The 16,091-nt window shown below is 39.8% G+C and overlaps 1 protein-coding gene across 4 annotated transcripts in view; it reads left to right on the top strand.

Annotated features, from left to right (window-relative positions):
• pacs2 (phosphofurin acidic cluster sorting protein 2) overlaps window positions 1–14,230 on the top strand; it is a 69,417-nt gene extending 55,187 nt beyond the window's left edge. For 2 of the 4 annotated variants that reach the window (XM_039786485.1, XM_039786484.1), the window contains exons 15-26: window positions 35–141; window positions 1,247–1,401; window positions 2,197–2,307; window positions 2,951–3,059; window positions 5,332–5,364; window positions 7,926–7,970; window positions 10,042–10,084; window positions 10,218–10,260; window positions 10,513–10,648; window positions 11,182–11,402; window positions 12,187–12,300; window positions 13,602–14,230. In XM_039786485.1, coding sequence (XP_039642419.1) covers window positions 35–141; window positions 1,247–1,401; window positions 2,197–2,307; window positions 2,951–3,059; window positions 5,332–5,364; window positions 7,926–7,970; window positions 10,042–10,084; window positions 10,218–10,260; window positions 10,513–10,648; window positions 11,182–11,402; window positions 12,187–12,300; window positions 13,602–13,720 — 1,236 coding nt within the window. In that variant the 3' untranslated portion in view covers window positions 13,721–14,230. The remainder of the gene's footprint in view (window positions 1–34; window positions 142–1,246; window positions 1,402–2,196; window positions 2,308–2,950; window positions 3,060–5,331; window positions 5,365–7,925; window positions 7,971–10,041; window positions 10,085–10,217; window positions 10,261–10,512; window positions 10,649–11,181; window positions 11,403–12,186; window positions 12,301–13,601) is intronic. The other 2 variants (XM_039786486.1, XM_039786487.1) reach the window with 2 other exon arrangements.
• Window positions 14,231–16,091: the final 1,861 nt, after the last annotated feature.

Below are 16,091 nucleotides of genomic sequence, written 5' to 3'. Positions count from 1 at the left end.
TGCTCATGTATTTCTCCTTCTCCCCCTTTCTCAGTATCTATCAGATATGCTGCAAAACCACCATCTACCAGTAGTCTGCACCTGCACCACGGCCGACATCCAAGCAGCATTCAACACTATCGTCTCCCGCATCCAGAGATTGTAAGTTGGCCTCTCACTCGCTCTCTCTGCTGCCATCATATAGTCTCGCACTGCCAGACCCTCCTCCACAGCGCCGCGGAGGAGGGTCTGGCTAGTCCACACAGCATTCCTGGATGGGAAAATTCCGTGCTCTGGTTTCATGCCATGTCTTTAGACCAATCACAATCGTCTTGGGCGGCGCTAAACGCCGCACGAAGTAACGGCGCCCCTGCAAAATGGCCTCGGGAAGGAACTTGTTTTGTTGGAACGTGTGTACGTTTAAAAGTTGTTTTAGTCGTGCAACAGAAAACTCAGATTGGACAGATAGTCTAGCTAGCTGTCTGGATTTACCCTGCAGAGATCTAAGGAGCAGTTAACCATTAGTCCTCAGAAATCCACCGGAGTTTAGAATGCCAACACAAGGGAAGCCCGTGGCAACAGATATCAGGCCTAAAGGAGTGAAAGTCGGCAGAATTTCCGTCAGCAACGGAGCAATCCCGGAAGTGGAACGTTGTGGATATAGACTAGCCATCATATATTCACACTTGAAAGCACCAGACTGTTCTCATGAACCATTCGTTCTTACAGCTACAAAAAGTGACGAACTGTAATTGATATTCTACATATTTTTTGCTGTATGGCAGCACAGTGCCTGCCGCTGTATTAAAAACGCTTGCGTGGGAGCAGGGTTTGCTTCCCGGTGAAAATACTCACCCAGGAAACGCATGTTTGTTCCTCGGGAGTGTTCTAATCCAAACTACGATTTTTTTTTTTCCTAATCTTAACTTGTCACTTTGGTTCATAAACTTAACTGTCGTCGCCACATGATGCTGACTTTTTGTCGGCTACACTCTACTACCAATTGCCGCTGATACGACCGATAGTTCACGGAGCTCTGTAGTCAGCTACCAATAACCTATTAGCGGCCTAAACTCAGACAGAAGCTCCCATAGCTCTGTAGCCGCTGTCACGTGACCAGCCGGCGGTTGCCAAATTAATAGGATATCATACGAATTGGTGTGCATACATTTTCGTACTATATCGTTTGAAAGCACTTAGCTATACACCCAAATTGATGACATTGATTGTAAAAACTGTAAGCTGCCTATTTACTTTTCTTTCCTAGTTGCAACTGTAACTCCCAGACGCCCATTCCCATAAAGATCGCAGTGGCTGGAGCGCAGCACTACCTCAGTGCTGTTCTGAGGCTTTTTGTGGACCACCTTTCCCATAAGACCCCTGACTGGCTCGGCTACATGAGGTTCCTCATCATCCCTCTAGGTTAGGAGCAGCCTTACTTTAATGTTGCTGTTGTGTTTTCTTTGTTGTTACTTGAAATATATAAAGGTGCTATTATTGTTGAAACATTAATGCACAACTTGTATTTGTCATATTAATATCTTGTAAAATTGACTGAAAATGTATAAGATAATGGTGAAGACTTCTAGTAGCCTTTCAAGCTTAATTTCCTACAAAATGTGCTGCCTTTGGCTCTATTATGAGAAAAGCATGTTGGAAAATATTGTACAACCGGTCTTTCACTCCTTTCACCATCCGTTACGACCAGAAGCTCTAAAAACTGTAGATCATTTTGCACTGGATGAATATCGCTGTCCTTCCAATTGGTGCGGTAAAGCAAACCAACCCATTTTCCTGAGGCTGCCGGTCCTCTCAGTATTGGTCTTATTTGTTTTCAACAGTTATAATGGCCAGGACTAAACTAAATCTGCAGATTTAGGGTTAGGGTTAGAGTTTTTAGCAGGGATCCAGAATGAAAATCTTCAGAATTTAGCAAACTGTTTTCCTGCTTGAGGTGGAGATGTGGTAACGTTTTATTTATTTTTTTATTTTTTAATCTGCGGAGAATTAGCCGGAAATCCTGTGGAAGATATTTTTTTGGGGCATTTTAGGCCTTTATTATATAGGACAGCTGAAGATGTGAAAGGGGAGAGAGAGAGAGAGGGAGGGGGGAGTGATGCAGCAAAGGGCTGCAGGTCAGAGTCGAACCTGCAGCCGCTGCGACAGTGTAAAGCTGTTTGCTGTGTGATTTTGACTGTTTTTCTTTGATTGGTTTAGGTGCACATCCAGTCTCCAAATATCTCGGCACTATTGACTATCGATACAACAGTTTGTTCCAAGATGCTGCTTGGAGGGACCTGTTTCACAAGCCAGAGGCTCCTGTTGTAGGTGGGCTGTTAAAGTCTTACTGACTTTTACATTATCAAACATTTTATAAAGTTTACAGCAGTCTTAAGAAATCATCTAGAACCAGGAAAACAGGAAAAATGAATATGAACACCTTAAAGCTATAGTGCGTAGTTTCTGTCTCCCCCATGACAAATTCTAAGTAATGACAACAACACTGTTGGCACATCCACATGATACAAGCCTTCCGTGATCACACCCACACCCTTCCTCCACGCAGCTCCTAGTGGCGTTTATCCCGTCAAAGGAGGATTAAAAAAACATGGTGGACTCTTCAGAAGAGAGAATTATCTTGTGATTTTGATGTCCTCTTTGTCTCCAAAGCTGAACGCTGCTGTTGTCCTTTGTCAGCGGCGATGTAAAACGCATCACTCGAGCTGCTGCGTGCGAATGTTGACGGACTACGCCATTTTGTAAACAGCCATACTGAGAAATACAGAGAGTTTTGTGGAGTTTTTGATAGGATTAATTAGCTATGTGTCAACTCATTTGACAATGGCTTGAACGTAACAGACATTCATTTATATTAAACAGTTGCGCAGTATAGCTTTAATAATGTTTGTGACTATGTAGTCAGGTCTACAGTCAGTAGCAGAGAATGAATGAATCCCTGTGTGCTGTGCAGCCCAGGAGAACCCAGACGTGGTGTCGAGGGTGACTCAGTACATGGTGGGAGCTAATGGAGCACACCAGCTCCCCATCGCAGAGGCCATGCTCACCTACAAACAGAGGAGGTATGTGTTCATACTTGATTTCACCCTCATTTAGTAACAGATCTGAGTAATTGTCACACTGAGCTGTACAGAAGTGGAATTTTATTAAATGTGTTTTTGTGAGCTACCCTGAAAAACTTTGAATTTAGTAAAGTCTGGGGGTTATGTCTAATAAATGCTTCTAATGCAGAGCTTTTACTAGTTTTTCACAAGGGGGTTGAACTATTCTGTAAACTCTATGAATAATCCATTTGATACATCAGCTGGCTTGTTTCAAATACATTTCAAATTTAGGCAAAATTACAAGCGGACATTTGCTTGCAATCAAAATGAATTAATCCGCAGGATTTTCACACTAACAAAAATGAAATAAATTGTGATGCAATTTTATAATTACACAGGATAGATCGTATGCCCTCAATTTGTTTTACTGGAAGCAATTGCGAAACAAATAAATATCAAAGTATCACCAGCGGAGATTAACATTAAAGCATAAGTTTGACATTTTGGGAAAACTTGTTAGCTTCGGCCTAAAGACAGAAAACAGGAAAACAGCCTGCTTGGGTTTGTCCCAACGTAACCAGCAGAGACTCCAGGGTCTCAGCCAAAAAATATTCGGGCAACCCTGCGTAAAAAAGGCAATTTTGGTATTCTACACTTTTTTGTACGGATAAGACAATCAAAATATAACCTGTAAATGAGCTTACGTGCTGGTGCAACAAATGGGACCATCCATGGAGCACGTGAATGCTAGACTGGGTATACCCAGCCCGATCTGCCAGCGATTTGATATCGCCCTGCAGCTCAGGCTGGAAACCCGTACGTTTATCTCATTGACATATAAAATGAAGATGAGATGTGACGTGAGCAACCTGTCTGAAAGTTGGAAGTCCTCTGGTAGCTGTGCCAAGAGAAATCTCAATCATTCCCAATCTTGCAGAGACAGAGAGCGTAGGTATATGTAAGGCGATAACATGGGCACAGGCTAATTATTGCTAACTAAAATGCTAGTTAACATTAGTAATTAAACGTGGCCGGGTTGGCTCAGTTGGTAGAGCAGGCGCACATATATAGAGGTTTACTCCTTGACTCAGCGGCCGCGGGTTCGACTCCGACCTGCGGCCCTTTGCTGCATGTCATTCCCCTTCTCTCTCCTCTTTCATGTCTTCATCTGTCCTGTGGAATTAAAGGCCTAAAATGCCCCAAAAAATAATATAAAAAAAAACAAAACATTAGTAATTAAACTTAAACAGCTAATGTGAGTTGAAACTGCCTGCGAGCTTCTCCTGTACTGTACGGTAATTCCTCTACTGTGCTACAGCAAGTCGTGTGGTTATGACACAATCGTTAGCCTATTTTTACAAAAACGTCTGCTACGGGGCCATAACGTGAGGTACAAGGTAATGGAGCCTTTTATACATTGTCGTGTTTCTTTAGAAATAAACAATGGACAAATAGAATCTTTAAACGCTTCAGCTGTAGAGTTATTTGCTCTCAAAGTGGCGCAAAAATGAATGGCAGTCAATGGAATGCTAACAGGAGGTGATGGCATGTTAAAATCAAAATGGCGCCATAGGAGCTACACGTTCCCGAGGAGAAGCTTACCCGCTTGGTTTATATATCCTGCTTCCGTTACAAATCTGCGGGGACCAATCACAAACTGGCTTATCCACCTGGCGCACTATTGGCGGGTTTAACACGATCACGATAGACAAGCGACCAAGCAGCTATGTTCAACATAGCTGAATGTATAGTGCCCACCGAAGCACAGCAACCCGTTGATGCCGCTATCGCTGCTACGTCACCCGGATCGTTGGTCAGCAGACTCCCCAGACTAATGTTCAATCTTAAAAGATTGAGCTTGGTCTGGTGATAGCCAGACTACGTGAATGCAGCATTAGCCACACATTAGCTTGAGACAGCTATCTTAGTGTAATGGCTAGCTTGGTTAACACTAAACTACCAACAACAACAACAGAAAGAGCAACCACAGGAGCAATTGGGGGGTTAGATACATGATGTTTTTCAAAATTTGCTTAGTGGTGGTGGCAGAATAGTTCATAAAAACGTATACGTTAGTTACATAGTGGTTCTGTTCTCCATTTGAATGTTTTCAACCCCCTTGTGAAAACCAAAATGGAGGTCAAAGTTTCACTAATGTGGTGGAGTTTGTGTGGGAGCGGCGGTGTCCGTCTTTTAAACATCACTGTCTTTCCATCACTGTGTGTTTGTGTGTGTGTGAATAACATGTTTTTATCCTTTTTTTGTATTTTTTTCTTTTCTTTCTTTGAAGGAAAAAGAGCTTTCATTTTGATTTTGCAGTAAGGTATTGTGGTCGATTGAGTTTTTTTCTCATGTAGCCTGGTGATTCATGTGCTTCCTGTGTGTTGGAGCCATTTCCCTTTTGAACCTTCTCAGCCTTTTCCTGGAGCTTGCCACTTTAACAGTTTTTTTTCTTCTATTAACAACTTGAGCCATAAACTTCTCAGATAAGATCTGCTATCCAGGCCACCACTCACAGTTGTAAAGAACACAAGCACACAGACACACTATGAGATTCCTTGAACTAATTAAAGCCGCGTTAGGTCAAGTCTTTATTTAGAAGTAAACTTTTTTTAGCAGCCTAGACACAAGAGATGCAATAAAGAAGAGTATCTTTATCCATACCAAGACACTCTAGCTTTGTCATTTTTGTCCAAGTCAAATTGTGTTTAATTGCACCTAATACTAATAATATGTTGTACACATGTATAAATATAGAAAATGTCAGGAAGAGGTCTGGTTTCGTCAAGCAGCCACTTCTAAAACTCACTAATTAAAAGTGACGATTTGTAGTTTTATGTGGAGTTATGTGTTGGACAATTTCCACGCCACCTGTCAGGAAATAGTCTTGCACATAGTTCCCTGTTACACTTCAGTTTTTGGATTTAACAAATGTGTTAATAAGTGAGTTTTAGAGATTCTGGTAGGCATATTTTTATTTTTTCCCTTTTGAACAGAGCCAGGCTAGCTGTTTGCCCCCGTTTACAGACTTCATGCTAAGCTAGGATAATCAGCTCTTGGCTATAGCTTTATACTTACCGTACAGACATGAGGGTATACCAATCGTCTCATCTAACTCTCGGGAAGAAAGCAAATAAGCTTATTTCCCAAAATGTTGAACTAACGATTCCTTGTAAGTGCTTCATGCAATAGTTTGGTGCACATTTTCTAAATGTATGTGTCACTCTGTGTGCTCTTGTTGTGAAGATTATTATTCCCGGCTTAATGAATGAATTTCCTCAACAAAGAAAGAGAATTCAGACTTCTCAGTTTCTCCTCCAAAACAGTCCCCATTGATAAGATATCAGAGGGCTGACTGAAGGGTCAACTGTGCTGATAAAGTGGCAAGAGACCAAATTCAATCAGCTCTGTGTTCCCTCCTCTGGAGCTTTGTCTTCTGTTTCTTCGTCCCTGCTGTTTCCTCTCCATGATCTCCATGTGCTTCTGGCCATCCATGTCTGTCTGCTATTTGTCCAGTTAGAAGTAGAAAAACCTGCACACGTCAAACTACCATTTAAACTTTTTTTTTTGTAAATGAATCACAAACCTCAACCATTTAAGTTGCATGTTTGCTTTAATGTAGTCAAATGAGCGACTTTGGTGTCCTCATTGCTAAAGGGCCTGTTTTAAGATTATGTTAATATCTTAAAAATATATTTGATGCTGTAGTCTATAAGTATATATTATGGTCACTGTAGCTGAGCGGAGTCTAATTTTAGCAAGTGGAACTAACATTTTGTTTCAGAAAGAGAGGAATTTCAAATTTCTTTTAGTTTAAATCGAGCTGTCCTATTCCCCCTACAATTAGTACCAGATTACGTAGTTCTTTCAAGGAAACTTGTTGGAAATATTCAGCAAATGATGGACCTGTGAAATACAGTAAAGTGTTGCAATTTTTTTTGACTTGGATAAGGTTTATACGAAATACTAACTGTGCAAAAATAAAGTGTTTAGACACAGCAAAAACAACATGGCATGGAGATGTAAAAATAGAAACATTTAGAATATGGAAACTCATTTCCATAATGCTACGTTCTACAAAATGTGAAGTAAAATCATTATTAGCTGGCTGTGACAAAGGTTGTGCTGGTAGCTACAACAATAATAATATTAATAACTTTATTTATAAAGCATCAAAGGAAAGGTTACAAAGTACCTTACACTAAAACAAGGAATACAATGTAATAAAATCCAAAACGTGAAAGATACAATTATATAAATGATGATTTAAAAGCAACTATTTTTCAGTTCAAATCAGTACAATAAAAATGAGTTTTAGGAAGAGATTTCAAAGAGGATACTGACTAATGTTAGGGAATTTCACAGCTGTGTGGCCCGGTCACCCTTATAATAAGGTCCCTTGTGTTATACATTAATGCACAAGATAATGGTAACAATATCTTATATTCTGTAATGTATAGTACAAACATCAGAAAAAAAACTAATATGACTGACTGTATTCCAACCTAGACACTCGTTTTGACTGAGTTGCAGAACTAGGTTAGACCTTTATCTGAAAAGTGCATGTGTTCTGTCCATATTTGTACGTCCAGCTACATGGGTTGACATGCATGTGCGTCTTTTAACCGATACATCCCACATTTAAGCTAATATCTGGATCAGACACATCAGACAGAAGTCATGTGATCTGTCATAATCCATCCGTGCAAGGCCAGATGAACATGACTCACTCACATACCAGGCAGACATCTGGCTTTCTCTCTCTGGCTGCTCTGAAAGTGATTACAACCGAGATGTGTTGTGTTGGGAAAAGAAAACGTGGCCTTGATGTGTAAACTGTGACCTATTGTGGACTGTCTTCTCTCTCCCCCCCCTTCTCTGTAGTCTATCTGTTTCTTCCCTGGGGGGGCGATGGCAGGTTTCTTCAAGGCAAGAGCAACAACCTTTCACATCATCAAACGCCTTTGCATTTAGAAAAGCATAGAAGTAGAACCATTTAGGCTACTTTTCTGACAACTGCCAGGAAAATAGTTCATGGAAGGCTTGTAAGTGTAGTCATACACTACCATCCACAGGTAGGGCATGGAACTGGAGAAGTTGTGGATTTAGGTTGGTGCTCTTCCTTCTCATCCACTTCTTTATGACTCGGTAATTCAGTTCAGTGATTCCCAACCGGGTACTTCTGCAGTTGCCAGGGGTAGGGCTTAGCAATTAATCGGATTTTAATCGTGATTACGATTTTGGCTCGTAAAGATCACAAACGCAATGTAATCGAGAAGAACTATTATTTTGCCCATTACGTTTTGCAAGTAAACTCTTATTTTGTCTTGTGTTCTGAATGAAAGGGGAATTTTACAGTTCAAGGTGTTTTCACTGTTGATTTGTTTACCTGTTTTACTGTTTGTTTGTTTTTTAAGTTCAATAATTTCAACAAAAGTTGATCGATCGTGTTAAATAATCGTGATTTCAATGTTGAAAAAAATAATTGCAATTATGATTTTCTTTTTTTTTTTCTTTCCATAATCAAGCAGCCCTAGCCAGGCGGCATGTAGTAAGATTGTAGAGTAGCTCAACTAATAAATACACAAAACGGACCCTTTTTTCCACCGTTAAACTAGCTATAGTGGATTTGGACACGCCCTAAACGCACCTGCGCCAGGCGCTTAATGCCGTGCGCTCAAATCATTAAAATAGGGCCCTTAATGTTGCAGTTACTGTATGTGAGAGCGTGTGAAAACTAGTTGGCAAGCGAGCACAGAGGTTTAGCTAAAAGTCATGGTTAAATAGTCAAAAAAACTACCTAAAAGTAATGACTAAATGGTCAAAATAACTACCTAAAAGTAATGACTAACTACCTAAAAGTAATGACTAAATGGTCAAAATAACTACCTATAATGACTAAATGGTCAAAATAACTACCTAAAAGTAATGACTAAATGGTCAAAATAACTACCTAAAAGTAATGACTAAATGGTCAAAATAACTACCTATAATGACTAAATGGTCAAAATAACTACCTAAAAGTAATGACTAAATGGTCAAAATAACTACCTAAAAGTAATGACTAAATGGTCAAAATAACTACCTAAAAGTAATGACTAAACAGCAGAAACGGTTAAACTAGCTAAAAGTTAAAATAACTGTTGAAACAGCTAGCTAAAAGTAATGGTTTCATGTGACGCAAATGGAAATACTGTATGGTTGAAACATTCAGCTTCACTCCAAGTAGTAGTATTAGTAGCCTAGAAGGCTTGTAGTACTAGGATTACTGACCAAACCAACCTTAATACCAACAGTTCAATTGTATGAAATGATTAACAATACACACTTTTATATGATGAATAGTATTAAACATTTGGAACATACATTGTGAATTGGGGTACAGGTGTTCATCTGACAGGGCTGTGGGGGAACCTCAGACCAAAACAAGTTGGGAACCACTGGTTTAGTTGATCCCCTGATGGACTTGCTTTCCCCTTGAATGCTCTTCTGCCTTTGGTTTGGTAGATCCGGTCTGTGTCTGCAATAACTGGATGGCTTTGTTGCAGGCCTGGAATCAGCCGGTAGCCTGCATGTTTTGCTCTCTGCTTCTCCAGATACAATAAGGGCGCCTGCAGCTGGAGACTGAATGTGTTTTAGTGGCGGTTTAAATCCCAGCACTGTGCAGCATGCTCTGTTGATTCTGTTTGGATTGTGATAGCGCTGCATACTTTCTATGCAACGGAAGACTACAGTATTTCCACATGTCAAACATTGGAAATCCGCATCATCAAAAGTTACTAATTACGACATCTCAATGCTACTAACTTGTAGATTTCTTTAAATAATCTTTTATAATCTTTGACTTGCCAAGCATTTGGAAATGCTTGTAGGAAACAGTCCCTTTTGATTCAATTAGATTTTTCATCTTTCCTTTTTTTTTTTTTTTCACAACACGCTGATTATTTTCTTGCCTCCTTTTCACCTGAACTCTCTTTTGGCCTCTGCTGCCTCTCCACAGCCCTGATGAGGACTCATGTCAGAAATTCATCCCTTTCATCGGGGTGAGTAACCTCTATATTTCCCAATTTGCCCTAAATATTCACTCTTTTGTCTTTATCCAACAGCTGTGTTAGCCCATATTTGACACTGACATAACAAATAAAAATGCTTTCTCCTGTGTTTTGAATTCTGCAGATCGTGAAAGTTGGCCTTGTGGAGCAAACATCTGCAGCGTCAGGCAAGCAATAAGTTTGTAGAGGGATGTTTGACATTCAAAAAGATAGATGTAAAAAATGTATCAACAATTCTTACACAAGTTGCACACGAACCTACACCAGAGCTCTCAACCAAAGGAACTAATTTCTCTACCACAGTATGTGTGTATATAAAAAATGTCTTCAATATTTCATTTTCATTTTTTCTTATATATATATATATATATATAATTTTTTTTTTCTTCAAATAACTGATTGAGTGTTTGCTCCCTCAGGAGACTCTGATGATGCAGCACCTCTGAGCTCCTCGTTGCTCTCCTCCACCCCTCCACAAGTATCACCCGCACTCAAAGAGGCGTCGCCCACCCCTCCCTCCTCTCCCTCTGTCACCTCCAGCTTCTGTGCTTACAGGTAGAACAGGATGCCTGGTGAAGAGCTATTTCAGCAAAGTGGATTAAAAAATGTGACCTTTGTGTAAAAATCATATAGTTTTCTTTCTTAAATACATGTTTAAGCAGGTGTTACAATTTTTTATATATATATATATTAGCTAACATATTAAAACATGTTTTCCATTTTATTTGGGACAATTCAATATGTTGGGAAATGCATGTATTGGCTTTCTTGCAGAGACTTAGACGTTACAGTAAGGTTGATACCACCCTAATGTCTTTACTGTAAATATAAAGCTACAACCATCAGCTGGTTAGCTTAGCATAAAGACTGGAAACAGGGGAAACGGCTAGCCTGGCTCTGTCAAAAGGTAAACAGAGGTTGTCAAAAAAGCAAATATTTACCAAAATGTTGAAATATTTCTTAACATAAATAAATGTATTTGTCACATAGATAGATATATAAATAGATGTTTTCAGAGTCAGCTTTAACTCTTCTGTGTGAGTTACTCAATGAAAGGTATTCCCCTGACATCCAGCTGTTGTCTGTAGTTCTGCAGGTCAGGCAGAACTGATGGGGCTTCAGGTGGACTACTGGGTGGCTCCAACAGAAAGGAAGAAAGACATGGAGAAGCGGGACTCCTCCTCCAAAAACACTCTGAAGTGCAATTTCCGCTCGCTGCAGGTCAGCCGGCTGCCAGTGGGGGGTGCAGAGGCGAGCCCCCAGCCCACCATGTCCATGACTGTGGTGACCAAGGAGAAGAATAAGAAGGGTAAGCTGCACACACACCTGTGTTGTCCAGGTGGACTGATGCATGCATGTTTCTTTGGATGTATTACTTTCTGATCACAGTGGGAGCCTTGAAGGAATAGTTCACCTCAAAATGACTTAAATGACAGTAACATTTAAAAGCCACAATTTTCGGAGATCAGGGAGAAAAGTGTGGTAGAATTAGGCTTTAGTATAGGACAGTATTGTAGTCAAGACCATGTAAACCGAGACCAAGTCATCACCAAGACCAGAGTGTATCGAGACCGAGACAAGACCAAGGCCAGACAAGTAAGAGTCCCACACTGTATGCCACGGTAAAATGTGGAAAATGCTAACCATAGGCTCTCCTCAAATTGATCTGAAAGATCCACATTCCCATAAAATACACCCACAGAAAAAAATGAAAAAAATATTTTTCATTCACCTCTTTATTGCCATAAGTGTATTATGAGTAATGCCTTGACAAAAGGCAGTTGTGGTCTTGACGGGTCTTAAAATAAAAATCCAGAGTCCTTTTTTATCGGAGACCAAGAAAAGACTGAGTTAAAAAAGTGGTTGATTCCAAGACGAGACCTTCAAAAAGTGGTCTTGAGACCGGTGTACTACAACACTGGTATAGGATATCCACAGGACTGGATGTGATTTGAATCATATCTTTAACAATCCGACCTCAAACGTTGCACCGAACGGCCAACTGTCATCTGAAATGTAATCCTCAGAGACCAGAAAGATTCTGAACCCCTCATTTACTCCCAGCGTGCATCTCTGTTGTTCCCTTGTGCCAGTCATGTTCCTGCCAAAAAAGAGCAAAGACAAGGAGGTGGAGTCAAAGAGTCAAGTGATCGAGGGCATCAGCCGGCTCATCTGCACTGCCAAGCACCAGCAGACCATGCTGAGAGGTACTTTGTCTTTACTACACATGTCCTTCTCCGCTACATAAAAGATATGTTGCTCAAAGCGCTAATATGCTGTTTCCAGTATTTTTGTGACAATGAAGAGCAAAGGAAACGGATCAGGTGAGCCATGAAATATGATCAGGAACTAATTCCTTTAGATTATTCTGAAACCACATGAATGCAGCACAAATGCCCTATGTTGCAATGTTAATGAATGTGAAAAATAATTAGTATATCCGCCCCGTGATTCAGATCTGCTTCAAAATGTAATGGGTTCTTTCTTGGCCCATGCTAAACGCTTCCACCAAGTTTCAGGAAAATCAGGCAGCTAGTTTTTTTTTTTTTTTTTTTTTTGGCAATCCTGTTGATAGATAAACAAACCAACAAACAGACATAACCTCCTTGGCGGAGGTAATAACAAGCATACCCGCATAATATGTTGGCATTTTAAAGTGTACTTCATTGTATCATTTTCCAGTATGAGTGCTCTGTATACTTAAAACTAAGGGCTGAAGCTATTGGTCGAATTGGGGAATCTACGGAAAATGAATCCACAACTTTTAATAAAATAACCGATTCAACGTTTAAGTCGTGTAGAAGAAAAACATTCTGTGGTTTCACCTTCTTAAATGTGAGGTTTTCTTTGTTTTATAGATTAAATATCTTTTGGGTTTTGGACTACAATAATAACTTCAGGCTCTGGGAAAATGTGATGAGCATTTTCTTTTACTACGTTCCGATAATTTAGAGACTAATCACCTAATTTAAAAAAGAATCAACATATTAAAGGTGCAGTAGGTAAGCCTTATAAAACTAACTTTCTGTCATATTTGCTGAAACCGACCCTATGTTTGAGTAGAACTACATGAAGCAGGTCATTGGAAAAACAAATCCGGCTCCTCTGGCACCACCTACAGCCTGTAGTGCGATTTGCAAAAATCCACCGCTCCCTGTTCAGATGCACCAATCATGGCCGGGGGGGGGGTGTCTTACTGCTTCAATCACTGCTCATGCACACGCATTCATTCTCCCTTGTGGGGGGAGGGGCTTAGGAGACTGTTTTGGGCTTTAGCAGAAAGGGGGGAGGGACTGAGAAGTTGTCGTTGTTCAAATTTTTGGGCTAAATCCTGGATCTTCCTAATCCTACCTACAGCACCTTTTTAATAATGGGCTCAAATGAAAACACATTTAGAATTTGTGTTTAATATGCAGTTGGGATTGGGTTGTCGTTCTGGAGAACATGAACTCCAGTAATGAATGTGTTACTATATAGTAATGTTTGTTTTGCGTCTCTTCCTCTGCAGTACTGATTGACGGCGTCGAGTGGAACGACGTAAAGTTTTTCCAGCTGGCGGCACAGTGGTCCTCACACGTCAAACACTTCCCCATCGGGATCTTTGGACACACAAAAGGCCCTTACTAGCAGCACCTAAGAGACTGAAACACTGAGGAAAGCCCCCCCCCCCGCATCCCCGCCCTTTCTTCCCTTTCCCCTGTGCCAACAGCTTTTAACCCCCTCCTCCCTACTTCCCCTTTGCACACTTCTTATATTCTGCTTTCTTAATTTAAGCTCCTGCTTTCACCTGTTGCATTTGTCTGATTATTTAATCTTTTGCGTGTTGTTTTTTAAAATTTTTTATTTATGTAAAAAAACGTCTTGAGGCAAGGCTGCCAAGGGAATATTTCTTTACTCAGCTTTTTAAAAAGATTTAAAAAAAATCCTGCTGATGTTTTATAGACTTTTGAGGAACAAATTAATTAAATAATAATTAGACATTACTTCTAATCTTTAACATATTGTACGAGTGCCCTGGTTTCACCCTCTTCCATCATATTTTATTTGAAATCAGTGAGGCTGGTTTTAATCATTTGGCCGCCACATTTAATCAAGAATATATATATATATATATATATATATATATATATATATATATATATATATATATATATATATATATATATAATAAAAAAAAAAAAAACTGCTGCCTTGTAATGAAGTGGAAGAGGCTCATCTTATTTTTTAACCATGATGAAGAAATTTGGGATTCTCAATTTCAGAGACTGTTGTTGATTGATCGTCTCAACCCTGAAGAAGAAAAAAAGTGAACGCCCCCCTGAGCTTTGGCTCTCTGCACTCAATGAAGAAGTCTTATGTGCAATAGACTGAATACTGTGTGAATGCGATTCTGAAGAATAACCTGGCACTGATAGATTATACATAGACACTGCAGTTACCTTCTCTTCTTTACTTTCTCCTTCTGGTAAATTGGCTTGAGGTTTAACTCTAAAGTGAGACATATGAGAAAATAGTCAAATAGAGTCAAGAAAATTATTAATAGCACAAAATGAACTGCTTTTTAGATGGTAGTATGGACTGGAAGGAACACATTTACATTTTGGGAAATTTGCTTTCTTTCTGAGCATTAGATGTGAGGATCAATACCACCCTAATATCTGTACAGTAGTATGTGGCTAGAGCCAGCAGCTAGTTAGCTTAGCTTAGCATAAAGACTGGAAGCAGAGGGAAACTGGTAGCCTGGCTCCGTCCAAAGGTAATAAAATATGCTTACAAGCACCTCTAAAGCTCGTCAGTTATCTTATTTGTGAATACAAAAACCGCCGTGTAAAAACACAACGTTGTGGTTTTACGGGGGGATTTACAGGAAATATTCCGGCACATAACCCCCAGAAAAACCACAACTTGTCATCTTATGGGCTACACTTTTTACCCTATTTCCAGTCTTTATACAAAGCTAAGCTAACCGACTGCTGACAAACCGCTAGCCTGGCTCTGATGAAAAATAACAAAAACCACATACCAGCATCTGTGAAGCTCACTAATTTACACATTATATTTCATTTGTTTAATCATTTAATTAATGTTTTACAAAAGCCGGAGTGTTAAAATGACAAGTTGTGGTTTTACACTGAGCCAGGCAAGCTGTTTTCCTGTTTCCAGTCTTTGTGCTAAGCTAAGCTAAGCTAAGGTAAGCTAATCAGCTGCTGGTTGTAGCTTCATGAGAGATCTTGTCATCTTAACTGTCATTAAGAAAGCCTTTTAAGCTCGTTTTACAAAATGAACATTTGAAAAGAGTGGTTCCTCTGTAAAAAGCAACTAGCTTGTAGATTTTTTCCCCTACCATGTTCATTTTAGAAAGAGCTCTTTGTCCTCAAGCCCCACACTCCTCAGAAACACTCCATATCTTTTGCTTAAAGCAAATGTTACTTTTGCCAAAGGAACACTCATCAACTGCAGCTCACTTATTACCTGTGTGGTATTATAGACAACTTCATAATGTAGAGGTGAATGTATTGACGGTACCTTAATGTAAAGCACTTTTAAATGTCTGTCCATTATAGCTTAGTGTGTAAAGCCTACCGGAGGAACCTGCAGGTACTGTGGTTCACAGATGCACATAGACAGACACTGTGTCTGCCATTATATCTGAGCTCAACAACAGCACAAGCATCGGGGACACGGCATAGTGTATATGCAAAACGACCCAGGCGTCTGTATCTTCTCAGTGCTGTGTAATATCACTTTATGCTCTGTGCGAAGCCTCCCTTTTGGACTATTTAGATTTTAGTTTGATATTCTGTAAGGTTAGCTTACAATATGTTTGTGATGTTAACATTTCAAAAATGTTCTGTCAGTAGATTTTGCTCAATCTTTTGTTGACTGTTCAGCGTAAAACTAAAAGGTATTTTGCTTGTTAATTTGTTTCAGTAGCAGTTTTATCATAACCTTTGCCAATTTCTTGATAAGTGCCTAAATTGCTTAATTTTGACAAATC

This window comes from Perca fluviatilis, chromosome 20 (genome assembly GCF_010015445.1).
Source record: "Perca fluviatilis chromosome 20, GENO_Pfluv_1.0, whole genome shotgun sequence".
NCBI lineage: Eukaryota > Metazoa > Chordata > Actinopteri > Perciformes > Percidae > Perca > Perca fluviatilis.
The sequence above is the reverse complement of the archived record's forward strand: the minus strand, read 5'-3'. Positions and strand labels throughout refer to the sequence as shown.